The 27,748-nt window shown below is 35.4% G+C and overlaps 2 protein-coding genes across 2 annotated transcripts; one reads left to right on the top strand and one right to left on the bottom strand.

Annotated features, from left to right (window-relative positions):
• Positions 1–2,847: 2,847 nt before the first annotated feature.
• LOC103937092 (cycloartenol synthase 2) lies at positions 2,848–13,937 on the top strand. Its single transcript, XM_009347009.3, has 19 exons — positions 2,848–3,010; positions 3,154–3,362; positions 5,485–5,670; positions 5,878–5,967; positions 6,124–6,318; positions 6,452–6,536; positions 7,058–7,224; positions 7,719–7,907; positions 8,526–8,639; positions 9,053–9,175; positions 9,274–9,396; positions 9,470–9,568; positions 10,716–10,772; positions 11,317–11,363; positions 11,452–11,595; positions 11,727–11,904; positions 12,585–12,665; positions 13,224–13,307; positions 13,670–13,937. The coding sequence occupies exons 2-19, from the start codon at positions 3,165–3,167 to the stop codon at positions 13,781–13,783; spliced, it is 2,274 nt and encodes a 757-aa protein (XP_009345284.2). The 5' UTR covers positions 2,848–3,010; positions 3,154–3,164; the 3' UTR covers positions 13,784–13,937.
• Positions 13,938–21,952: 8,015 nt separating this feature from the next.
• LOC108868084 lies at positions 21,953–25,597 on the bottom strand. Its single transcript, XM_048591931.1, has 7 exons — positions 25,061–25,597; positions 24,744–24,969; positions 24,481–24,658; positions 24,199–24,378; positions 23,044–23,281; positions 22,763–22,943; positions 21,953–22,083 (listed from the first exon to the last, which is right to left on the bottom strand). Exons 1-7 carry the CDS (start codon positions 25,595–25,597, stop codon positions 21,953–21,955), a joined length of 1,671 nt encoding a protein of 556 aa, XP_048447888.1.
• Between the last annotated feature and the right edge of the window lie 2,151 nt (positions 25,598–27,748).

Raw genomic sequence — 27,748 nt, 5'->3', positions numbered from 1 at the left:
CCCCACATTTTCTACATGCACTCCACTCTCTTCATAATGGTTTCTTTCTTCTTATGCCGTTTGATACAAAATCATTCATGTCATGAAGGATTGGCTCAACTTTTTTCCAACCAGTGAACATTGATCAGTGAAGGTGTGTGTCTAAAAAATGACAATTCATTTGAACTTTCATCCACCTATGACAATACATTTTGAACACAGTTTGAGCCATAAGTTCAGGCAGCCCCTAGGTGAATTCCAGAAATGACAATACATTTCAAACTTCGTCCACCTGTGACTGTATATTTTGAACACGGTATGGGCCAGAAGTTCAGGCAGTCCCTTGGAACTAGGATTAACTTCTCAATGTTTGAGGATACAGAGTTACTGAAGGTAGCTGACTTGGATATTTGTCTTATAGCTGTGAAGGACTAAGGCATCCCATCCCACCCATGACTTCGATATCTATCCTATATTCGCAAAGCTAATCTACTTGAATCAACCTAAGTGTAATTTATGGTGGATTTTCGCTTGACTGATTTTTAGTTGGACTTCTTTTCTTGCTGCAATGCATGTGTGTGGCAAGCTCTTGAGATTCCAAACAAATCGCTGCCCTATTTGCCAACAACCAGTTGAGCGACGTTTGACGATAAAGGTCAACAATGACCCTAATCAGTCATCAATGGATGTGTTCTACAAAGGAAGGTGAAAGTGCTTTTGAGAAAAAAAAAAAGTTGAAGGGCTTGTTTGGATGTGATTTTAAAATGACTGAAAGCGCTTTTAGAGAAAATGTTTTTGGGTTCCAAAAGCACTAGTTATGTGCTTATTCCAGGAAGCACTTTAAGTGCTTTTCTAGGATTTACTAACATTTTTATTAAGGATTGTTTCCAAAAATATTTTCACCAAAAGCGCTTTAAGTCATTTTAAAAACACATTCAAACAAGCTCGAAGTCTTGAAGACGATAAATAATTTTGGGATATACATGTTAAAACTGATTTGAGGTGTATGTAGAATTTTTTTTTTTTTTTTTTTTTTTTTTTTTTTTTTGTAAACCCCTTAAGGTCAAACTTGTCATTACATATTAGATATATAAATCATTTAATATTAAATTTTAATGTGGGGTGTGTTCAACACTATGTGGGGTGCTAATAAAAAAAACCTAACTTTATACAATTCTTGGTGAGGATATGTATCCTTATGTCAAGAATATGAATCACACAGCAAAAAAAGAAGAAATTGTGCATGTATTTATAAACAATTAGATTACTTCTCATATTACAAATTAATTTTATAGAGAGACCTCAAGTTTATCATCATTTTCAACTTCCATTTATACTTTCTTTTCCATGGATTCTGTTGAGGTGTGCTCTCAAAAACAGATCCAAATCCTTGTCGGACTCTCTTTGTGAGGATTCCGGAGATCCGTAAATCATATTCATTCATCGTACATCGTGCGGTCAAAAATCATTTTAAATAATTTAAATATTTTTTTAAATTAAATACAAACAGTACCTAATAAAATTGATTGCACAATATACGATGAACGTACATGATTTATGAATTTTCAGGATTCTCACCAAAAAAATTTGGTGGCTTAAAAACTCTAAATACCAAGTTTTGTCTCGTGCAAACCAACTTCTTGTGTTTCACGTGGCATGACACATGGAGATCCATTTGTATCATGATCCAATATATTCAAACATTCTCTCAATATCAATAGAGTCCCTCAAAACGGAAAACTTCTAGAGATGTTATAATTATGATCATTTATCTTGTATTGTGTAGTTAAAATTATTTTAAAATTTAAAATTAAGATTAAATATAAATAATATCTAATAAAAATTAATTGCATGATGCATAATGAACGATCACGATCATAAGATTCTTACGATTTCCAAAAAAGGATCCGCCCCTCAGAACCCCCACGAGGCAATGACAGTGGAAACAGTCAACATTGTCACACTCTACCTTCGTAAATTTCACGTGTCAACTAATAAAGTATTAAAACTTTCATGATCCTTTGAGGATCTTGAGCAAGAACCCTTTAAAGTAATATATTTAAAGTAAAAGATAATGGAAGAAATTGGTTATAAACTTATTATTTTTAAAATTTGAATTTAAAAACTTTTGACTCATAATTGAGGAATAATCGTAGTATTAAGTGCTGGTCATTATAAGAATGTAGGGGTGTGCTATCAATGTATTCTTTTTTATTTCTTATACACTTTTTGTTAATTTTTATTTTTTGATATTTTTTAATTTAGTCGATCCGACAACCTCAAATTAAGAGGGTTAAACCCTCTAAAAAGTAAAAAGGATGTATGGATAACAAACTCTATAACTTAAATGACACATGTACATTGTCATCGTGTCGTCTTATCTTGTGTCAATATACAATTATAAAAAATGATATACACACATTTTTATTATCTCTCACACACTCTTATCTAATAATGACCGTTATTTTTATTTGGTTTATTCCATTTAATAATGAAAAACAAAGAAAATGAGTAAGCAATTAAAAAAAATTGTAAAAATCATTTCAAAACATTCGTATAAATAAACGTCTTCTCTGCATAAGATTGTATCGTTAACACAAAAAATCACAACATTTATCTCCTCCTAAACCCACCTACATCACATTCTGGAAGGATTCTCCATAACCATTAATCCTAATTATTTATTGAGTTTATCCATAACCATTCATCTTAAATTGATTTTTTTTTTTTGTAAAATTCATCTTAAATTGTTTATTAAGAAGTCGTCAATTTTAAAAAATTTATCTCTGGTGGCTTCTAATTTATCATGATTTTATATTGTTTTGAAATGCAGCCAAAAATAATCACGGTGTATTTGTCTGTCACACACACTCTGTCTCCCACTCTGCCACATGACTCCTTCAACTTCCTTCTTCCAAACGTCCACTAAGTAAGTAGGGGGGGGAGAGAGAGAGGTTTGTTTGTATGTGTTAATTGAATTGGACGAGCTCTGCAACTTTTCTCTACATTTCACTGAGAAAATCGCAATCTGGTAAAGCTTAAGCATTTGCTTTACGGATCTCAAATATCCCAAAAAAGCAAACGACTTTCCGAAATTTTGCCTAATTTCTCTAAGTTTTTGCCGTTTCGGGCATTTGGGTTTTTTTTTTTTTTTTTTTTTCGGGAATCAAACAGAAAACAGGAAAATGTGGAAGCTCAAGATTGCGGAGGGAGGGAGTCCATGGCTGCGCACACTCAACAACCATGTGGGCAGGCAAGTCTGGGAGTTCGATCCCAAGCTCGGTACCCCTGAAGAGCTCCTTGAGATTGAGAGAGCTCGCGAGAACTACCACAACAATCGGTTCGCTAAGAAGCACAGCTCCGATTTGCTCATGCGCATTCAGGTAATTCTTTGCTCTGTTTGTTTTCTCTGATTGATTGCGTTGTTGGTTTGATGAAAACGAAAGCTCTGCTGCTTTTTTCGAGAGTGGTTGCTTCGATTTTTCGCAAATATAGTTGTTTCTTGAAGGCTTGATTGTGGATGTATGGATTTTATATTGTTTGTTGTGATATTATATGTTAGGGAGTTAAAGTTGAAGTTGACAAGAAAAAAGTAACTTGGTTTGATTGAGTAATTAGTTAATAATGGATTGCGTGGTGGACTGAATTGTGAGATTGTGGTGGAGAAAGGGAAATTCTTGAGTGTTTTTTTGAAGTTGGTGTGGTTGGAAAGCTAATTGGTTGTGGGTTTGTTTGCGTCACGGTACTTTTGGTTTGATCTGATGGGTGATAAGAGATGTTAGTCTCGTGGTTGCGGCGAACACTCTTGAGACTTTGAGTCTTCCAGAAGAGTTCCTAAAGTGGTTGTCTGTCTTGGATGAGTTTTGTAAACTGAGTGGTGAGTGGAGATTTGTCTTTATTATTAAGGGAGTTTTAACGAAAAACTCACGGTACTGTTTACTTTAACGAAAAACCATATTTTTACACTAAAAAGTCAATCCTGGTACTTTACCCTTTATTTTGCCCTTATCATTAAAACTCAAAGTTTTCAAGCCCTTTTCATTAGTTTTCCTTATTATTAATCTTTGACAATCTAATTGCTTCAGAAAAAGTCACAAAGTCTTAAGAGTCAACAATAGCAAAATTGTGGATAAACAATTATGATAATGTTAGTTTAATCGTTGATTTCTGCTTTTTATAGATGGTTTTCAACCTGCTCTCTACTGTTAACATCGTAATTGTTATGCTGTTAGGATGCAGCTGACTCCTTTAGCAACTATTTTTTTTTTTTGAGATATTTATTAATATCAAGCCACCACGTCAAATTAGTCCCATTTTGTTTGTAATTTCATTTGAAAAAACTTCTGAAGTACTTTGAGCTAGGCTTTTCTGAAATTCAAATTCTACCAACAGGAACAAGTGCAAGCCAGTGTGTAACTAGATGTGGTCAACTCTAAAACTACCACTTTTTATCCATTCTGAAACTGGTTATAACGTAAAGTTTGAATCACTAAATTGAACTAAATAGCAGTAAGCACCCTGCAAAAAATTATCTACTTGTAATCAATGATAAATCTTATACACCGTATAACTTATACCTTTCATCTTTTTTATTTTTAAATGCGAAGGGCATATTGTGTAATGGCCCCTTTCAGAAGCACTTTTGCTGAAGTGCTTTTGTTAGAAACACAACAAATCATTTTTCCTTGAAAATAACTTGGAAGTGCTTCCTGAAGAAGCACATGCTGGGTGTTTTTCCAGAAATCAGTTTTAAATATGTTTTGCCAAACGTTACCAAAAGTACTTCTGGTTATCTAAAAACATTGCCTGAGCTCTAAGATAACTTATTAGAAGCATAGTGCTTTCCATTAAATAGGTGGAATAATTAAACATAAACTGGTTCTTTCTGTACAATATACTGCTATAGGTGATATTGTTGTGACTTGAGTTCTAAGGTTAGTGGATATGCAATCGTAAGCCTTCACCTTTGCATTTCCATAAAGAACATTTTAGTGTTGGTTAAAGAAATTTATCTTTTGTGGGTTACATCGAAAGAGTTATTAAGTTGGAACAGCAGAAGACTCCTCTAAACAGGTTTCCCTTTGACCTCTTGTCCAATATTATTGCAAAATTAATTATGCTTTTAAGTTTTCTAATATAAATTAGATTTAAACGTCTCCAATATAAGATAAAATCTAAAATTTCCTATCCTTCCATAGTTAGAATAGTGGTCAAGATTTTACAACTGGCTGCTTAACTCATCCAGAAAATGAAGCTGCCTCCTTGATTACTTTTTTGTGTAAATCATCAGAGATTTATATCATCTTTTCTTGAGAAAAAAACATATTGAGAGAGCTTCATGGGAGACTATTCATATGACAGATTCATTTTTTATTTTGCTCTGCTCTGAGGGGAATGATGAATGAGATTGTTAATGCTCAAACATTTGTATATAAAGTTATTTTTATATAATGTCTAATTGCCATCACTCATTATAACCATTTATCTTTCCTCACAAAAATATAGTTTTCCAAGGAGAACCCAGGCCGTGCTGTTTTACCCCAGGTCAAAGTAAAAGACACTGCAGATGTGACTGAAGAGGCAGTGACAAATACATTAAGAAGGGGTATAAGTTACCATTCAACACTTCAAGCCCATGATGGACATTGGCCCGGGGACTATGGAGGTCCTATGTTTCTACTTCCTGGCCTGGTAAGTGCTGATGCTGCTAATGGCAAAGTCTTCTGTTGCAGAAAATATTCCAGGTCATCCCAAAATGGAGTGGGTTGTATTTTAGATCAATTTCTTAGCCTTCAGGAACATAAAAGTACACTGGAGGCCACTAAAATTTTTGATTTTTTCTTTCACGATAAATGTAATCATTGTCATTCCTGACATTTTTTCCCATCAAATGATCAGGTGATTACTTTGTCTATCACTGGGGCATTAAATGCAGTTTTATCAGATGAGCATAAGAAGGAGATCTGTCGATACCTTTACAATCACCAGGCAAGGATCAGTTTAGATTTTAAATTTGGGGCACATGCACCTTTTCACTGGTACCTTATTATTTGCTAAACTTTTGGTTGTTTATCAGAAATCTCGTATTGTAGAGTTTCTGCACGTGGGACCAAAATTTGTTAATTTAGAGATGTTTAATTGCAGAACAAAGATGGTGGGTGGGGATTGCACATTGAGGGCCCGAGTACTATGTTTGGTAGTGTCTTGACTTATGTTACTTTAAGGTTGCTTGGTGAAGGAGCTAAAGATGGACAAGGAGCCATGGAGAGTGGGCGTAGATGGATTCTGGACCATGGTGGTGCTACTGCAATTACGTCGTGGGGGAAAATGTGGTTATCAGTTCAGAACTTAACCTTCATCTTGTTGGAATAACTGACCTTCGCGTCTTTTACTAGTGTGTGCTGGAAAGAATTCTATATGTACTCAATCTAGTGCAATATTTAATCATTGTAGCTTTGGTGGATGGTAATAGGTACTTGGAGCATTTGAATGGTCTGGCAACAATCCCCTGCCCCCTGAGATATGGCTTCTTCCATACATGCTCCCTATCCATCCAGGTTCTTGACTTTTATTCATTCTACGTGGATGGGTGTTTTTCCTGTATGTATTTGTGTCTGTGTTTGTGAAGAATAAGTGATTGCTTCTTACAAGAGGGGGAAACAAGCATTTTCTGCAATTTCTCTAACATGGCTGATAGAGACATGACCTCATAACTTGTGATGCACTATCAATTAAGGCAATCAACACAGCTTAGGTGGTCATATTGGTTCAATAGCATACAGTTTATGCTTAACTCTGAGCGCTTTTTTTTTTCATCGGCATCAATTTTGAAGTGATCAACCTCTGGTTCTGCTGGGCCTTCTTCACTTCTCAAAGTTTAGTTTAAATATTGCGTTTTTTGTCCTACTATTGAGATTTCAAATGCTACCTTTCTCGACTAGTGTGGTTATTGTTTAATCAAATTGAAGTTCCAGCTGTAAAATTTCAAATAAAGATTTCTTGCGGCATGCATGAATAATTGTTTTGACCGTCTTAGTAAATACCATAACAGAGAAATGGTTTGCACATTACTCTGCAGGAAGGATGTGGTGTCACTGCCGGATGGTCTATCTGCCAATGTCTTACCTTTATGGGAAGAGGTTTGTCGGCCCAATCACACCAACAGTTTTGTCTTTGAGGAAAGAACTTTTTAATGTCCCCTACCATGAAATAGATTGGAATGAGGCACGCAACCAGTGTGCAAAGGTTGGTCAAACTAATCATGTCATCAAATCAGTGCTAAAATCTTATGCGTAACAAATTTGACTGCTAATATCTACTTCCTTGATAGCTTTACTATAGTTGTGTATATTCTTTTTATATTTCTACCTATTACTATGTATCACTGTGTTTCTATTAAAATAATGATCCATTCACGAGCAAAGTTCAGTTAATGTGTTCCAAACATCTTAGTGGATTACAGTCAGCAGTTGCAGATTGCATGTTTATATTGTTATATCAATTGGTATACGGAACTGTCTGTCTGTACTTTGACATTGATCCTAATTTTTCTCACAAGAAAATTCATTTATTTCTTATTACAAAAATAAGGGAATGCATCTAAATACCTTGTGGATATAATCAGCAGATTGCAATATTTATTTTGTTCCATCAGTTGGAATATGGTCAATTATTTGTGTATCCATTCTCATTGATCTCATTTTTGCTTACTAGAAACTTAATTTCTTTGATTTTTGCAGGAAGATTTGTACTACCCACACCCCCTCGTACAGGACATACTTTGGTCCTCTCTTCATATGGCTGTTGAGCCAATCTTGCTGCGTTGGCCTGGGAAGAAGTTGAGAGAAAAGGCTCTTCGCACTGCAATTGAGCACATACATTATGAAGATGAGAATACTCGTTATATTTGCATTGGACCTGTGAATAAGGTACATATCCCAGTGGTTTGGTGCTGTACAGACTTGTTTTTAAACTTTGTCTGTTAAGGGGAGCAAACGTAATGTTTTAGTGCAGCCACTTATACTACATTTGGAAGAGGTGATGGAGAGTAAGAAAGGAGGAAAAGGATAGTAGACATGGGATAATGATAGAAAGAGAGATGGATTTAAATATTTCCTCCTCTTGTTGGGTTGAAAGGAAGGAGAGAGGAAGAATAGTTTAATATAAAAGATTACATTTACTCCTTTATTCGGTTTCAGTTAATTTTGTATGGTTTTGGTGTGTCTGGAGGCTCTTCCTCCACCAAATTGTCCTTTTTCCTCACCTATCTTTCCATCCCCTTTTTCCCTCACACTCTTCGGCCGGCCAAACTTGGTGTTGGTTATGATGATAATGCTGTTATTAAAATTTTTAAGTCGAGAATGGTTTATTAGTTAGGTTCTTAAATGCTTTACTGATCTTTAATAAATCTGGTCCTTTGTCTGGATGACTGTTTTAACTGTTCATAAGTTTGTCATTTTGGTTTTTTTATTGAAGTTCAAGTTCCTTCCAATCCTTTTGCATATTACTATATGTCAATTAGAGTTTGAGGTTGTTGTGGATTGCAGGTTTTAAATATGCTTTGCTGTTGGGCAGAAGATCCGAATTCAGAGGCTTTCAAGTTACATATTCCAAGAATCTATGATTACCTATGGATTGCTGAAGATGGCATGAAAATGCAGGTCTGTATACTACCATCTTACCTTCAACTATTTTTAACTATTCTTCCATATTTCTGGAACGTACCCATCCATTGAAACTTTACAGCTGTTTAGGATGCTTGTCATAAACTTGCTACATAATTGATCTTTCTAATTGTATTCAGTAGTCATCAATAATGTGATAATGTTAAATTTTTTTTTTTCTACAAAAATACGTGTGATGATCATATACAATACAATTGCCAGGAAGTTGAGCATCTTTTTGAAGTTTTAATAGCCTCAAAATGTGATTTATTCATTATCCAGATATTGCATTGAGTTCCTTCTTACCGAGACAAAAAGTCTGAAATTTTTAATAAACTCAGTTATGCTGACTTTGTTTTACAGCATTTTTTGATGAGTTTTCTGCCGAGTAACCTGAGAATTTACTGCAGGGGTATAATGGAAGCCAGGCATGGGACACTTCTTTTTCTGTTCAAGCAATTATCGCAACCAACCTTATAGAAGAATTTGGTTCAATTCTAAGAAAGGGACATCAATACATAAAAGATTCACAGGTGGTGACCTTGTGCATCCAAGTTCATTTTTGCTTCTTAATACTGTTACACTTTAATGGGCCCGCCATATCCATGATTGACTGTTTTATTTTCTCAAGGTTTTAGAAGATTGTCCCGGTGATCTTGACTATTGGTATCGCCACATTTCAAAGGGTGCTTGGCCTTTCTCAACTGGTGATCATGGATGGCCCATCTCAGACTGCACTGCTGAAGGATTGAAAGTGAGTGTTGGTCAGTTGAACACACTGTATCTGCTTACTCATTGTTCACTATTTCTAAGTCTTTCTTTTTCAGGCTGTTCTATCATTGTCCAAAATTCCATCAGAAATTGTTGGTGAACCACTAGATACAAAGCGGCTTTATGATGCTGTCAATGTCATACTCTCATTACAGGTTAGCTCAGGCCATGATAGTCTGAACTCTGAAGTAGATAAGTGTAGTAATTTTCTACCACCCATGGCATCTCTAAAGCTACTTATTAATGCACTCAATGATGACTTTAGAAGTGGGACATATGCAGCTTGCATACCAGTATGACTCTGTTATAAAGTTCTATTATGTATAAGATGATTACAATTCTTGAACAAGAACCTTTTCAAACTTCGCAATAATCAATTTTGTTAAGATTTTCTAGAATTTTTGGCTATTGCAGTTGTATTTCCATTTCGCTTTTATAATAAATTCCTTTCTTGAAGATCGTAAACATTAACAACAATAAAAGAAGGGTAACTTACATCAGTCCTCCACTAAGGTCAACTTCTAATACAAGATATGTATTCTCAATTCATTAAGCTTTCTATCTGAGGCTCCACTCCCGTTTCAATGCTAGATTTGTCCATCTCTAGATTCTATACCTCATAAATTTATCAATAATTTTAAGATAATCATCATCAGCATCCACAGCAGCAGAAGCAGCAGGATTTTGTAGTACCTACTTAAAATCAGTATCCTAACTTGCACCTACCTAGAACCTTACCTGAATTGTTCCAACTCTTAATTACAAAATTCTAGAGAGTGAAGGATGAAACCACAAATGAATCTGGTTACCCTTAAAATTCCGATGAGGAGGGTGAGTTGCAATGAGCTATGCGAGTTCCATTCTCTTGGTCACCTGGTGGCCAAGAATTCATGGTCACCCACCCTTGGTTTTGATGCCAAAAGTTGAGATTAAAACATTAAAAGTACATCCGCTTATTCTCCTCCCATGATATCAAATTCATGGGTGACTGACCATGCATTTCTTGGTCACCTAGTGACCAGGAGAACATTTATGTGTGTGACAATGCCTTCTCTATTTTGACCTATTATTACATCAAAATGTGAACTGTGCTAATTGATCATGAAGCTCACTTCTCCCCCCATACGTATATTTTCCACGAATACTCATCGTTGCTTTTTTCTGTGCTTTCCCCATATGGAATAGCTTTCCCCATATGCATATTCCCTATGAACAATCAACATTGCTTTTTTTCTGTAATAACTGATTTATGATCTGAAAGTTTTTAATTGCTGATGGCTATTTATTATAATGTGATTGCAGAATGGTGATGGTGGCTTTGCAACATATGAGCTCACAAGATCATACGGTTGGTTGGAGGTAGTCTCATTTTAATGACTCCCAATTATCTTTCACTTTTCATCATTTTATTTTGGTGGGTTCTGCTCAAATTTGTGTGGCATGTGTTCAGTAATATGACTGCCATAATAACTCCTCCCTCAATAAGTGTTAGAATCTGTATAGCGACTGAAAAGGAACATGCACATTTGTATTTTGTGCTCATTTCCATCTTAACATATGGAAAGATAGGGAAAACATGTTTTTCTTCGTTTTGTGATTGCATATTATCAAACCCCTTACACAGGTTCTGTTGTTTATAAACTAGTGAACATCACTCCATGAACAATGGAAAATGTACAAGAAAAATTTACCATCGATGTGGTTTATGCTCTCAACATTTTCTTTTAGGAAAAATTATAATTTGTTCTCTGTTAAATATTACTTGAAACTTGGAAAAAAGTCACTGTTGTATGTCATGAGTCATGACTCGTAAAATGGTTTAAGTTGAAGCCTTTGCTTTTCACCATTACCCCCTGAGATAATGGAGAACTAACCTAATCCACTGTTTCTTTTCTTTTCCCAGTTGATCAACCCTGCTGAAACCTTCGGTGACATTGTAATTGATTATCCGTAAGATACCAGCACTTTATATCTTCTTTTTTGTTTTTTTCCAGTTTACTTAGTTTAACAATTAAGTAATTATGGCATGTCTCTGTAGGTATGTTGAATGTACCTCAGCTTCTATTCAAGCTCTGGTATCATTTAAGAACTTATATCCTAGTCATCGGCGAGAAGAAATAGAAAGCTGTATCAAAAGAGCTGTTGAGTTTATTGAAAAGATACAAGCATCTGATGGTTCATGGTTAGCCCCATGTCTCTATCTCTATAAGCTCTGTTTAGCTGCTTTCTTATTCTCTGATCTAGTAGTTCCAAGATCTTGTTCAATCAATCAATGTGCATGCTTTTTATGTTATTTCCAAAATTGCCGAACAGGTATGGTTCCTGGGGGGTTTGCTTCACTTATGGTACATGGTTTGGCGTAAAAGGGTTGGTGGCTGCTGGAAAAAATTACAACAATAGTTCCAGCATCCGGAAAGCTTGTGATTTTCTGCTATCAAAACAACTTGCTTCTGGTGGCTGGTCAGAGAGTTATCTATCATGTCAAAACAAGGTAAGTTCATTGATTTTACATCATTCTTATTTTTCAAATATTTTCTATAAATTATTAAGTTCATCAATCCTGAATTACAAGCTCTGTTGGATGCCTTATTTTAGCTCCTAATCCCTTTAAATTGATTATTTTTTAATTAATCAGTGTTAGGAATTATTCTGTTTGGTGTGCTTGTTTGCTAGGGTTTAGGCCAAATTCTGTCTGTTTGCTAGTTGTTTCCGATAAAAGCATATAACAATACATATATTTGTAGTGTCTCCGCGTATTAAAATCCTGAATCTAAATGAAGCTTTTATTTTCCTTCTCATCAATTTATGGTTTTGTAGCCATGAAAACTGAATCAGCGTGTTGGGTCCTTTGCCTGTTCTTTTGGTAAAACTTTTATTATTAATTTAAAAGAGAACAGGTTAGCAAGGTTTGAATATTTCTAACATTTGTTTTTGAAAGTGCATATAGTTTGATTACCCAAAAAAAAAAGCATATCTTTTTACAATGTATTCATAATGTTTGTGATAACACGTTCATTTGTCAACAAAGAGACTCTCAAAGAGATTGTTAACTTTGATAGTAATGGGATGCGTCTTGTATGAGGTGGCAATATTAAATTGGTTGTCGGTATAATTTTGGTATGTTTTATGTGATTCTTGTCATCTAATGTTTTTATTGCTTTTCCTCTACAGGTGTACACAAATCTTGAGGGTGATAGGTCTCATGTGGTCAATACTGGATGGGCCATGTTGGCTCTTATTGATGCTGGCCAGGTATGCATATAGTTTTACCAAATACTTTCATGTACATTGGTAGGTTGTTTTCAACTTATTCTGGTGTTGCAACCTTTGGTTCAAGGTGTCTATTCTTTTGGATGAGAACAAATAATTTCGTCAGAATTTACCAACATCGACACCACTAAAATGGACCAGAAATGCATCAAACACACAAACAAAGCCTGTACTGTTGAAACTCAGAGTCTACTACCAGCACTTCATCAGACCACATAAGCCCCTTTAGTTCCGAGTTCTAACTATTTGAGTCCAATACATCCATGCTTTAATCCCATGTTAAGAAAAGAAGTGTGTCTAAACGAGTCAATTCATTAGACACTGAATACCATAGAACACAAAATCTGGCCATATCCATAGAAATCCTCTGCATTTTTCAGTAACAATTTTAACATTTTTCTCCAATTAAACAATTCTAAAACTGCCAAGGGTCAACTCCATAAAACTTACTCCCTGCTGATTGGGCTTTTCACTGCTTTCCTTGGTGTTATTCATAATGGTTGCACTTTTCTTATTGTGGTGTCTTACTCATTGGAGCAGGCTGAGAGAGACCCAACACCGTTGCACCGTGCAGCTAGATTTTTGATAAATTCTCAAATGGAGAACGGAGATTTTCCTCAAGAGGTACGTCATTGTTTGTTCCAATACTATATACTATTTAAGATGCATAACCTCAGAACAAGTGCTCTAAAGCCTCTTCTAATTTGCATTTTCTTGTCTTTTGGATTTCTAGTGAATACATCCTCGAAAAACAAGATTTTCACTTGTTAGGATATGAACAAATGAAATTAATAAGATAGCTTAACTCTTTAGTGAAGGATTAGCGTATCGGACAAGTGTTTGTGCAGTCTAAGATTAAACCATGTCAAGCCAGAGATGTGCAATGCAACTTAAACCTTAGGACATTAGTAACTCTTTTACGGAAATGAAGCAATGCTGGCAAATACATTATAAGTTTTTTGTTCCCTCGATATTTTCTTTTGCAGGAAATCATGGGTGTCTTCAACCGGAACTGTATGATCACGTATGCTGCATACCGGAATATCTTCCCCATCTGGGCATTGGGTGAATACCGCTGTCATGTCTTGCAGGCTTCGTGAGCTCACTCTGCCACTAATTTGTGTGACATTGTACCAATGTATTTCAAATTCAGTTACTGTTTTTGTTAACTAAGCATCGCGAAGTAACGAGCTGTAGACCGGAACAGAAAACTAAAAGTGAAGAAAAATAAAATTTAGAACAATTCAAGGACAACTTTCCTCTATCCAAGCCTCTGTGGAGAACCTATCTGCATATTTGACATGGTAGCATCTTGTATGGTAATTTTCCAGGTCACTTTGCTCACGGACTTTACTCTGTCCAAGCCTGTAAGATTCTAAAAGACGTTAGGCGCTAGTCGAATGGTTGGTTGGGGCCTAGCGCCTAGGCGACTAGGCAAGGGTCTAGATGGACTAGGCGGATTTAAGTAAATTTATTATATATTACATACATAAGTGCTTATTTATACTTACAAAAAAACACATAATGTATTGGGATACATAAATTGCATAATAAAATACAAAGTATTAGAACATATTGAAAACATAGGAAACAAGCATATAATGAGTGTTTATCTAAGTATTCAACAAGTTTCTTACATTTTTATGACAAAAAAAAAATGCAAGTTATTGATTTTCGACCGAAGTGGGAGTCGCGACCTAGGCGAGTTTAGGCGGGCTAGGTGGACTCTTAAGCAGGTCTAGGTGCACTTTCTTAATTTTTAAACATTTAGGGACTAATTGGGGCGGTGACCAATAGCCTGGCATCTAGGCAAGGCCTAGACGGCGCTAGGTCGGGATTTTTAGAACAATGCTCACCCAAGTGGTCTCTAATTTCTCTTTCAAAAAGCGATGACATGTTTGGTTCGATTATGTTGCTCCAGGTTGTGTGCATCAATAATCGTAGTCCTATTATCACAATACAACTTCTTAGGCTTTGTAGGTTTAAAACCCATCTCAATTATCATGCGCGTACTCTCTGACAATTTAAAAATACCTCTAACATACTTCGATACTCAGCTTTTGCGCTCATCTAGCAACAATATATTATTGTTTTATTCCTTAATCCTTCAAGTAACAAAGTTTCTACCAACAAACATAAAGTAAGTGGAGGTAGAACGTTTATGAGTTATGAAACCAGTCGAGTCATATCTGTATACCCTTCAATGTATGCCTGAATGTTCAAAGAAGTTAAACATGACGGAAAATGGTAGGTAAGGTCACATTCGGTAGAACACATGTAAACATCCGTAATAAAGAGAGAATTTAAATATGGTCTACAAAATGTGGTTTCCTAGCATCACTTAGGAAGAAAAAACTAAACTGCATTATTCGATTTGGTTGGCCATTAAACCTCCATCAAACAGATTTAAATTGTTTGCATTGGTTTAATTATTTTTGACATTTAATATCACATTCTTATTTCTTTGGAATTTTATTTTTTCTCATTGAAATGTTATCTTTTAGTGGGGAGGAATAGTGCGGAAATAGCAGTTCTCAGATGAGAAAAAGACATGATTGAGAGCTAGCTGGAAATCCAAAAAGTAGAGTAGCTTCTTTTTTTTTCTTTTTTTTCTTTTGTGTTTCTTATAAGTTAAGCATCATAAGAATAAAAAGACTTATTAACATGTCAGTACTCAAATATTATTCTGAAAAATATTAAAAAACGAATCTAGATCTTCAGCTATTGTTAAGAATGTCAGGAGCTGCCTAAGGGCTCCACGAGTCTCTTTCAAACCGAAGCTCTAATTAATGGTCCAAAAACCCCATCCTCTTATTTCTCCCATTGTAAATTGGATGATACTTAGTACCTTTTTTTTTATAAGTTAAATAGAGAGATTATGCGAGATTAGCTCTTTGACAATAATCGTGTGCAAGGCACATATACTACTTCGTAGGAGTGAGGACCATTACACCCATAAACCCTCCTGCCCATCCCTTTTTCACCATTTTTAATAAGCATAACTATCAGCCCCAGTAAAGAATCTACAACCTGATTTCCTTCTCGACAAATATGTGTACATATAAACCGCATTTGACAAAGTCATCATAGACAATTCGTTTAATCCACCATAAGGAACCAAAGAACCGCATCAGGAGCCTTGAAAAGATAATGAATAATGAACATGGAATCTATTTCAATCCATATATGCTTCTAGTCTTTGACCCAAGCTATACGCACAGCCTTAATAAAGGCAAGAATTTCTGCAGTAATTGAACTTACAAATTTCGTATTTGATGCAAAAGCACCAAGCACCCTACCCTCCAAAGAGCGAAAGATCCTCAGAAATTCAGCATGTTCGTTGGTGCAAGACCTATTAGTATTAACCTTAAGCCACCCAGCCATCGGCAACTTCCAATGGACTGGAATAAAGGATGAAGCCACAATAGAAAGTGGTGAGATGCCCAATGATAAGTGGTTGATGCCCAATGATAAGTGGTTAATTAGTCATTATTTTTACAAGCTTTTCCTAATCTTTGTTGCTTGGGTTCTTTTGTTTTTGAGTCATTTATGTTGTTTTTGTATTTTGTAGGTCAACTGGTCCAAAAGGAGATAAAGGAAGAATTTTTGAAGAAATTGAAAGCAATTTTGGTCAGGTGCTGGAATATGGCTGTGCAGATACATCAACTAGAATAATTTTTGGAAAACAGCTCAAAACGAACCATGTGGTGAGCCATATGTGGATGGAAAGCTCTGTGTGTCTAGTTTTCGTTCACATTTACAGCTCGTGATTCCGAGGTCTAAAGAAGAAATTATTGAATTTTAGGTGAATGCTGCTCAGTCAGAGATTTTACACGGGTTTATGTTGATAACTTGTACGACCACCACGCTATAGAGTTACGAGTCGATGATATTGAAATATATTACACATGTGTTGATCAATAGGCTCAAAAGATATTTACTTACTTCAATTGGGTTTACTTGAGTGTTTTGGAGTCCAAATAAAGCAAGGAAGAGAGAGGGATTTAACCCTAATTTTGGGTCGGCTTTTTTAGCAACAAAAGGAGAGAGACTGACAGCTGCAATCCCAGAAGGTGGGGAAAGCTACGTGACTTGCAGGAAAGAGGTTAGGAAGGCTGCCCTTTATTCCATTCATGTTCGAGACATTAGTTCTTCATCAATTATCAAGCATGTCTTCATCTTCACAACCTCACTTTTTTGCCGTGTCATATACGTCATCATCTCCTGCCTTGGTATTACTTAGTGTTTTGCTTATATTGTTGAACAATTTTTCTTTGTATTTTATTTTCATGTCTAGCTAAACCTCTCATACTAAGGTTAGAATGAAACACTTAGATTTAGTTTCTCAATTTCAATGCAAACTTGATGCAATTTTAATGTTTGGGTTCTTGAATCTCAAAACGTAATTTATCGTTGATTATATATGGTTTGATGCTTAGCTACCATTATTCCATAAATATAATTGTATTTGTTTGTGTTGAGTGATCGTCTTACTTTACATATAAGCACAACGATTTAGAGATTGCATATGCATATGAGCTAGTCCTAGACTTGTATGGTGTGTATGTTTATCGTTTCCAAAGAGTTTAACGGATTGTTGGATGTTATATTCGACCTTGACCATAGGCTAGTTGTATACAAAAATATTTGACTCTTACCATGACCATTGGGAGAAATCATATTTATGGGAAACAATTGCAAATTGAGTTGGATCAAGACCTTTTTGTAGGTAAACTTCAAAAAATAAATTGGAATTATATGAACGGAGCATTGAATTGAGAAGCGTATGATTGAGTGTGGATTCTACAACCTTAGGCTCACCATCCATAGATTACAATCCTAATTCATTACAATCATTCATTCATTGTTGTGTTTTATTTCTTTCTTTTACCATCTTGTTTCGTTGGTTTTCTTGTTTGCTTATCAATCAACCAAATTGTGATTTTTAGTTGAATGCTTTAGTGTTTAGTTGGTCATAATACGAAAATAAAATAAAAAGAGTCATTGATTCTACTTTTGAGTTGATATTATTTTTGCTTTAATTAATCTCATCTCTATGCAATTGACCCTTGCTTGTCATTATATTATCTTATTCGATTCGTATATTTGCGAGGTTTGAATTTGTGTTTAGATTTGTTATTTGTTAGCAGTCTAATTATCCATGCCACATTTCCGGCATCGTTGGCAAGGATAGTGATTGTGTTTAAGTATTTTAATTACGAATCAACTTATGAGTGTCAATTTTTATCTTTACTAACAATTTTTATTTTTGCGTAGCATCTGAACGTGTTTTGAAACTCCAACACTGAAAACGATGAGCTACAACTTGGGAAACACACTAGTGCCAAGTCACAAAACCGAGCCCTAGCCAGCACTTGGTATAACCCAATGAAGCAAACTAGCCCCCAAACCTAATTTGATTAAGAAGAAACCAAATACCCCATATAAAAGTACAAGCTACTATAATCCAAGGTTTTCGAGTTGAACCAAAAAGAGTTGAAAGAAGACTTTTGAAAAAAAAAAAAAAAAAAAAAACTTGATCCTACCAATAAAGAGGGATGACAAAAAAGCTCCTGAAATTGTTACCAGACGGATATTCTTGTGGCACCAAGACCAAAATGATGTAGGATGATATGATGATGAAGATGATATGAAATGTGGATTCAAAAGACAAATTAGTATCTCCGGTCAAATAGTTGAAGGAAGAAACTAATTGAGTATCCAAACAAGGGTCTATATGACAATTTGAAACTTAAAGCTAGACCATGAAAACAATGCAAACCTATTTCTCAATGATTGTGAATTTTCTGCATGAAAAATGGTTTGGCAATTAGAGTTTCATTAATGAGGAAAAGGGAAAGCTCAAAGCTTTAATGCGCTCTCTCTCTACAACATAAAATCTGAACAACCAAGTAAGAAATGAAACCTAGGATTGGTTTTATCAAAAGGGTTTGTTTGTTTTTAGTCAACAAGAACAAGGACACTTGTCAACACAAAAAGAAAAAGGAAAAAAAAAACGATATGAGCATATCAAGGTTTAAAAAACTGGCTCTCAGCAAAAAGGTGTCAGTCAGTCCATGTGGGCAGTCTTAAATTGCATGGTAGCTTGCGTGAAAGCAGGTAGCAATACTGACGAGACAACATTACTAGTCAAAATGTAACAGGAATTTAGAATGTTAAATGCATGCATGAACAAACCCTTGAGGTGATGTGCCAAAGACTCGAACATTTATTTCCAACAGCAACAAGCCTTAATGAGAGCATATCTTCAAACTAATTAGAGCATGTGTGGTACATTACAATATTGATAAGGAAAGATAAAAAGCTTAAGTTCAGACTTCACAGCTCCAACAACTAAGACCAAAGATCCACTATCCAAGGACATTCCAAAAAAATGTGAGAGCAACGGTTGAATTACAAAATAAGAAACGAGAAACCATTGAAACTCCCATATGCAGAGCACCACATTAGTGAGGAGACAGTCTTGTAGGACTTTCCAATTAGTAACACTTTGCCTTGGTTGAATGCAATGAGACCAGATGATTTTCCTTCATTGCACCTGGATATCATAGTTAAGCAAGTGATAATAAGCCTTTTTAGCTGTAAAAATATTTAGGAGAGAACCAGACCAATAGAAAGAGTCCATAGATGCCTGCAAAGGGATAGAAGTAGTTATAAAAGTAGCCACCTCAAGGAAAATAGTAATGAAATCAGCCGACAACTCCCAATGAGAACCACATATGAAGTCTCTTCACTAAGTCTTTGGTCGTATAAGCAAGAGCATTAAGGATTTCAAAAATAAGAAATCAAGGGCCTGCCCACCCAACTATCGGACCAAAAATAAATTTGAGAACCATCACCCAAAACTCAAGTTGAATGTGAAGAGATAATAAGAAGAACCCTTTTAAAACCCAGTCACACCGATAACTTTTTATAAGTAGAAAATCAAACCTTTATTCAAAAAGCGAGCACGCATGAAAATAGCCATTAGATATGAGGAAGAAGTCCCAACAATGCTTTAAAGGTAATGAACAATTCATACTGTTAAACCTTTTAGTCCCAAGCCACCAAGATACTTTGGGCGACAACAAACATGCCAAGAAATTAAGGGAGTATCATGAGAGTCCAAATCACCTGACCAGAAAAAATTCCTGACCCAACGTTGAAATTAACTTAACAGAAGATGAGGCCAAACATATACTTGAAAACTATAAATTAAAATGCTTCGAACATGATAAGCTTGAGAAAACAAAATGCCCTTCCAAGCAAAGAATTGCTAACGAGTGCTCTATGCAATCATTTTCTGATTTGGTCCAATTAAAAGGAGTTGCTAGCAAGTGATTCCGCCAAGACTCTCTCTAGCCAAGTAGCTGTTTAGCCCCTCATTGAATTCTAGCTAGGGCCCATTTCTTAAACAAAACAAAAAGGTACAAATTATTCATTAATTCTGCGTAGGAAATTCGAATGGCAACAAAAAGGTACAAATATAGTGATGAACATTACCATTACTTGAAGGCACCATAAAGAATATTTCCCTAGTGCAATTAGGGGCCGTTTGGTACGCAAACGGGACGGAATGGGACAGAACGAGATGGGATGGGACGGGATAGGACGGGCCGGGACGGAATAGTGGTTCCATGTGATGTTTGGTATGCGCAGGATAGAACGGGAGAGTTGTTCCATTTTGCGTTTGGTAAGCGCAGGACGGAACGAAACCAAAACATTAAAATGACTAACTTACCCCAGTTTCATCTGTTGTTTGGTACAATGTTTGGGACGGGACGGAACATTTTTTTCTTCTTCTTCTTCTTCTTGCTGCTGCTTATCTATGATATATTTTGTACACTATATTTTTTTTCTTCTTCCTCGTCATGATCATTCCAATTACATGAGATGCCATATAATCTATCAAAGAAGCCATAATATTACATATGTAAAACAAAGAAACATATTGTTAGTGGAGCAAACATGATGCAATTAAGTTAATATCTGCCTACATCTTTTTACAAAGCTAAATTACTTCCTAGTGGAAAAGGTAATCCAGTGAACAATATATATGATCAATTAAAAAGCAAATCCAGTGAACAATATATATGTTTTTTTTTTTTTGCACTGTTGTTTTGGGCAGTATTGCAACTTTTGGTTTTCATATGCAACATCACTGATGCAACATCAGTAGGCTGAAAGCACGTTATTCATATGTAGCATCAGTAGGTGCAGCATCTCCGATGCAAAAACAAGTAAAAAAACCCGCAACAATCATTCATCCGAAGCAAAAAAAATGACATGAAAAACAATTGGAAGAGAATGCCATAGATTATAGTTAAAGAAGGGACTCACAATTCCGACAAGTAATTAGAAGCCTCGTGATTCCCACCAATGAATATGGTCGGGTACAGAGCCACTGCCTCACCGAAATAGTATTTCCAAAATGTGTTCATGCTCCGGAATTTACAAGGCATCGAACCCACTAAATCGCACAGCTCGGAACCAGATCCAATTCTTTACAAACAAGAATCGTAATAAACCTTAAAAATCAGACTTTGTTCTTTTTCCCAAGCACAAGTTAAACCAAAAAAACCAAGAAAACTAACTTATTTTCTCATAATCATCCTATTTTCCTAGAAAATTGAAAATTTCCATGGAAAAATCAAGAAAACGAACCTGGAGATGCAGCGGTTATGGGAGAAGATCAAGATCGAACCTGGAGATGCAGCGGCTATGAGAGAAGATCAAGATCGAACCTGGAGATGCAGCTACTACGGGAGAGGATGAGGAGAAAGGCTACGGGAAAAGGCAGCGTACGCAAAGAAGATGGAACGAAGAAGATAGAATTTTAAATGACGGGAATTACAATTGACAGTAATTAAATTCCCGTTAATAGAAATTACAAAATGAAGGGAATTCCAAATTTCATTGTTTGGATATTCTCTAGAATTTGTATTAAATAGAGGAATACAAATTTGAATAAAAATGTTAAACTGGTTATAAATCATCAAGGTTAAAGTCATCAAACAAAAATCATTGAGCTATGAGAAAATACGTTTCTTTCCCTCACTCCCTGAAAAAAACCTTGAATGCATTATCCAAGCTTCCACACTTGGAGTACATATCTATCAATGTAGAACCCACAAGAACATTCCAAAACCAGATTTCTCAGCAATGTCTCGAACCCAATTAGCATACTTAGACGCACCTAATTGTGCAGAAGCCGAAATGAGACCAACCAACGTAATCTCATCAGTCCCTACACCAGCACATTGCATTCTCTAAAAGCAATCCAACGCGTATCTTGGATGGGCATTCTGAGCATAACCATTAACCATTGCAGTCCACACCACCATATCTTTTGCAGGCAACCCCTCAAACAACTCCCGAGCTGATTCCATATATCCCCAACCTTGGTATAAGCAAGTATCAACTCAGTCCAAGAAACAACATCCTTCTTAGGCATTTCATCAGTTTGCGTCAAAATGATACATCAGCAAGACAGTAGTTAAAATCAGAGTAAATTTTCCAACAATTAATAGCTGCAATAATGTGATGAGTCTGCAATAATGTGATAAAGTTGATTGAAGTAGAAAAATCCCAGTAAAGCATACTTGCAAATGTCAATGAACTTTCATGACATGCAAGGCTTTTATTCTAACTAAAATCTTACTGGAAAACACTAAAATGGGAAATATAATGAAAATAATCCTATGCGCCCCGTGAAGTAAACAATAATACCATATTCTTTTTCTTCTCGACTGGGAGTGTCTTCAACATGAGAAATTGCTTGTCATTTTCGATCAACCAAGCACATGCTTTGATTTGTTATTCTTCACTGAGATCTGGTATTGCATTTACTTCATCATATACCTCTGTTGGATCAAGCTTCTTTGTGTTTGCACAAATATATTCTTGAAAGGATGAAGCCATCTTGGCAAGTGAATCTGCAATCATATCTTTAGGGGTGGTTGGTTTTTTCTTTGTATGAGGCACATCAACAAAATTTGTTGGCTTTCTCTTACTTTGAGTCTTCTGAACATTGGCTGACGTAGGTGATATATCATTAATAATTTCAATATCTTATAAACCTTGCGTATCACCATCCAAATCAATATGATTAGTTTCATTATGCGGAGGAGTCATAATCTCAACAGCCTCCACACCTGTTTCAGCACCCTTACCCGTGGCTCTATCTTTGCCACACAAATCCACTATATCATCCCAATTTGGAATGACCTTCCAACGAAAACTTTTAGCGCCACTATGTGACTACCAATCAAAACATAAAAATCAAAAAAGCAAACCGTAAGTATAAGAAGAGTTAAAATAATATCACACACACAAAAGAAAAATAATGAATTTGTCATACCTTCACGTACTCTTGCCAGACATGATCTTCATTTACACTTATCATCTTTTTGGTTGCATCCCAACTAAATCCACTTTGACTTAGTATATCACTCACAATTGCATAGAACTTTTTCCAAGACTTCACACGATTTCGAATGTTATCAGCAGTTACATGAATATCAAATTGAGCAGATAATATAGATGCAGTAGAATTATAAGCAGTTGTCCTCCAACCACCATCTCCTTTGTTACCCAATCTTCATTCTTCATGAAGTATGTCAGCCAAAGCACGTTCCATATCTACATTCCATCTAAAATAATTATTTGCATCTCCTTCATTTTCAATTCCTTGGTTCTCTTTCTTTCTCCTTGGTTTTTGTTTGCATACTGATTTTCTATCAAATCCTTCCATTGCTCCTAACATTAAACAAATATTAATTGAAATTTTAAGTCATTCGTAAACCCATGCATATCAAGAATCAGAGTATCATTATTCACTAATACAACACAATCAATATAAAATCTGAAAACTAGGGCATTCCATAAAATATAACAACTAATGCATTTCATAGCATGCATATCAAGAATCGGAGTATTAACATTCACTAAGACAATATAATCAAACTAAAATTTGAAAACCAGGGCATTCCATAAAATATAACAACTAATGCATTTCATAGCATGCATATCAAGAATCGGAGTATTAACATTCACTAAGACAATATAATCAAACTAAAATTTGAAAACCAGGGCATTCCATAAAATATAAAAACTAATGCATTTCATAGCATGCATATCAAGAATCAGAGTATTAGCATTCATTAAGACAATATAATCAAACCAAAATCTGAAAACCGGGGCATTCCATAAAATTTAAGACAATGTAATCAAACCAAAATTTGAAAACCGGGGCATTCCATAAAATTTAAAAACTTAATGCATTTCATAGCATGCATATCAAGAATCAGAGTATTAGCATTCATTAAGACAATATAATCAAATCAAAATCTGAAAACCGGGGCATTCCATAAAATTTAAAAACTTAATGCATTTCGTAGCAATAATGTCATTGACAAAATTATTAACTGAGACGTTAAAGATAACATGCTAAGAAAAACAACTAATTTTCGATTAAGAAGTATTGGCAACTCTCTGAGCTTGGTAATCATGGAACATATGCAATGCCAATGTATCACGAAATGCTGTCCATTCGGCAGTAGCTTGAACAGATGTAATCCCATCAGAGTTATTTTCATTTTCCTCTCTTGTTGAACGATTTAACAACTCTGAGTCCACAGATACTAAAAATTGTAAATCTTGAGCTTCTAGAACTGGATCAGCTGCTTGCTCAGTTCTAATAAAATTATACAAGATACAACATGCATTTATAATCCTAACTTGTGTTTTAATATCAAAAAAGGATGGTGTGCGTAATATGCTCCATCGTTTTTTTAACAATCCAAATGCCCTCTCAATAACATTCCTTGCCCTTGAATGACGCAAATTATATAATTCTTTGTAGTTTTCAGGTCGACGGTTTCCAACCCACTCTTTCAAGTGATATCTAGTTCCACGGTAAGGTGCTAAAAACCCCGGTCCATTAGTATAGCCAGCATCCACAAGCAAATACTTATCTACAATAAAAATTTAGAGAACAAATTTAGATACATTTTAAAGTTTTGTTTTTCTAACATAGAACTAATTGGTATCACACATTACCATTTGGAACATGAAACTGGTTACTCCTATGTAAAGCATCACACAAAACACGAGCATCAGATGCAGAGCCTTCCCATCCAGGTAACACATAAAAAAATCTTAAATCTGGACCACAAACTCCTAACATATTAGTGGATATATCACCCTTTCTATCTCGATATCTTGGTCTTTCCTCAGCCGTTATTGTTACCGGAATGAGAGTTCCATCAAGTGCTCCAAGACAATTCTAAATAAAAATTTCATACAATGAAAAAAAGATTAAAGTCTAAAAAGCCAGTGAAGATATCAAACAAACATATAATTTTTTTCAGAATTACCTCAAACCACCGCCACTTCTCTCTTTCAGAATTACCAATAATGCATGGTTGATATTTCACATATTCTTGACTTATTTTCATCATTGCATGCAACACATTGTGAAATTGCCAACTAATTGTTTCCTTGGAACGATAATAGTGAAAATCGACGACTCTAAACTTCAAGTTGTGGGCAAGTATATGCAAAAAAATTGCAACTGATTCTTCAATGGACACATGTCTAGTGCGAACTAATCCACCAATCCCTTGTAAAATTTCACATAACCGTTTAAATGCACTCTTGCTAACTCGTAATTGTTCAATGCAAGTTGAATCTTTTCCATTAAACAATCGGCCGAGGAAAGATTGTCTTTCTTGATCCCAATCATTTGAAGGTTCTTTGAGAAGAACACTCTTACTATACCAATGCATGACAATGACAATAACATATATAATCGTACCGACAATAATTTTCCTCTTTTTCCTATTTTCCTCTTCATTTATAGCACGCTTTCGCTTTAACCTCGTTACCATGTCTACAACATCAGTATTTTCCATACTTGTTTGAATATATGAACAAAGATATATTGTGACATGCAACAACAGTTATGGGATATGCAACTTTCTGTTTTAACCAAAAGAGTAGACATTCAAATCAAGGAACTTTCTAAATTAACACCAAAGGCGATTAAAATCATCATTTTCAATCTTTTAATTACTGCTTCGGTGGCTTAACAGAATCATTATTTTCATATTGCTACTTCTGCTTGTCACATTCAAATCAAGGAACTTTCTAAATTAACACCAAAGGCCATCACCCATCAAAATCATCATTTTCAATCTTCTAATTACTGCTTCGGCTTAACAGAATCATCATTTTCATATTGCTACTTCTGCTTGTCACATTCAAATAAAGGAACTTTCTAAATTAACACCAAAGGCCATCAAAATCATCATTTTCAATCTTTTAATTCCTGCTTCGGTGGCTAACAGAATCATCATTTTCATATTGCTACTTCTGCTTGTCACATTCAAATCAAGGAACTTTCTAAATTAACACCAAAGGCCATCAAAATCATCATTTTCAATCTTTTAATTCCTGCTTCGGTGGCTTAACAGAATCATCATTTTCATATTGCTACTTCTGCGTGTCATACATCATAATTAAAGATATTCAGACTAGGAGCAGCATCATTCATGAACTGCATTAGAGACATGATCAATGTATTAATTATTAAGACCTCTGGAACTGTGGATTTTCATGTTTTGTGTATGAAAGCACAAACTGTTCTGCCAGTAAGTAGTTGGACAAGTATCAAACATAAGTAACAATTTCTTATCAACAACAGTGGAAGTTACATTATAGAACCGTGACCACAAAGAAAGTGTCGAGGTAATAAGTCTATCCTTACTTATTCATTTTCAGGACAAGTAAAAGAAAAAAACTTAAAGAGTACAGAGAAGTCTTAATTCTAAGCTACAAATTTTCCAATTCATACAAATATCATCAGTTTTCGGGAAAAGCAAGTCAATCAAATATAACTGAAACCCAACCTCCTTCAAATTCATACAAAAATCATCAGTTTTGGGGAAAAGCAAGTCTGCAAAACCTAGACCACAGCTTGAAAATAGAAGCTGATAAATTCCTACAAACCCTAAACGCAGAAGATATGTAGCAGGAACTAAAGATGCTGTCAATCGGATAAAAAAAATTCATAAGCACACCAAGCATATCACCAAAATTCACAATTGCTATAAAGAGTATACCCAAAAAGCTTAAAATAATTCAAGAAAGAAGAGAGAAGAGGGAAGAGGCTGACCTAGAACGAAGGAAGAAGATGAAGCACGAGCGAGAATCCCTTCGAAGATTGGTGAGTTATAATAGAGTGAAGCCCTTTTTACTGTGAACTTTGGCGCTAATCATCCCAATTTGGCGCCTTAATCATGAAATTTGGTGCCTGCAAGATTTCCCCCCGATGGATTTGGGATTCTCTCTATTGTTGGAATTGTGAAATTCCACCTATTTAGATGGAAATTAAACTCGGTAATCTTCATCCCCAATTTCCCCCTTTTTTTCCCGTAGAAATTGCCGTTTCTCTCGCAGCAAGGTTCCCAAACGTGGGAAAACTGCTTTCCCATCCTAATTCCCTAGTTTAAGTGAAATTCTGTTTTATTTTACTGTATCCAAACGGAGCTTAGGGTTTGTTTTTTTGATGGTGTAAATATTGAAAAAGATCAGGGGTATTTTTGTCTTAAAATGTTGTAATTTTGTGTTCCACGGATGTGGAACGAGTCGTTCCAGTGGTGAGGCGGAATGAAAATTCACCCAAAACTCGTGTTTTAAACGCACCAAACATGAGATGAAACGCTTCGTCTCACTCCGTTTCGTCCCGTCCCGCATAGCAAACGCACCCTTAGCATTTCTCACCCAAGTATTATTATCCTTCTAAATTTGAAAACCCAAACACCAGCGCGAAATTTGAATTCAAACCCCACCATCTCTCCAAAAAAAAAAAAAAAAAAAAAAAAAAAACACTCACGTTCTCTCCCTCTCTCAGATTTTCTCGAACTCCGTCCCGGAAACGCTCTCTGAGATTATAATTTACAATATTTCAAATTTCGGTAGTCGCAAAGCCATTCTTTCAAAATTTTCTCCTCTCTCAAGATTTTTTGTTTGGTTGTCGAGAAAGCGCCGGAAAATAAGAGAAA

This window comes from the organism of the source record quoted next, unplaced genomic scaffold (assembly GCF_019419815.1).
Source record: "Pyrus x bretschneideri cultivar Hongxiangsu unplaced genomic scaffold, Pyrus_bretschneideri_v1 Contig36, whole genome shotgun sequence".
Taxonomy (NCBI): domain Eukaryota; kingdom Viridiplantae; phylum Streptophyta; class Magnoliopsida; order Rosales; family Rosaceae; genus Pyrus; species Pyrus x bretschneideri.
Note: the sequence above shows the minus strand (reverse complement) of the source record. Positions and strands in the feature narration are given on the sequence as shown.

What these genes read in the sequence shown, in the direction of transcription:
- LOC103937092 (XM_009347009.3), top strand. Translation starts at nt 3,165, where the DNA reads ATGTGGAAGCTCAAGATTGCGGAGGGAGGGAGTCCATGGCTGCGCACA. An exon ending in GGGGGAAAATGTGGTTATCA is followed by an intron (nt 6,319 to 6,451) that starts GTTCAGAACTTA and finishes GGATGGTAATAG; the next exon opens with GTACTTGGAGCATTTGAATG. An exon ending in CACGCAACCAGTGTGCAAAG is followed by an intron (nt 7,225 to 7,718) that starts GTTGGTCAAACT and finishes TGATTTTTGCAG; the next exon opens with GAAGATTTGTACTACCCACA.
- LOC108868084 (XM_048591931.1), bottom strand. Translation starts at nt 25,597, where the DNA reads ATGGAAAATACTGATGTTGTAGACATGGTAACGAGGTTAAAGCGAAAG. An exon ending in AGAAGTGGCGGTGGTTTGAG is followed by an intron (nt 24,970 to 25,060) that starts GTAATTCTGAAA and finishes ATTTTTATTTAG; the next exon opens with AATTGTCTTGGAGCACTTGA. An exon ending in TCTGGCAAGAGTACGTGAAG is followed by an intron (nt 22,944 to 23,043) that starts GTATGACAAATT and finishes TTTGATTGGTAG; the next exon opens with TCACATAGTGGCGCTAAAAG.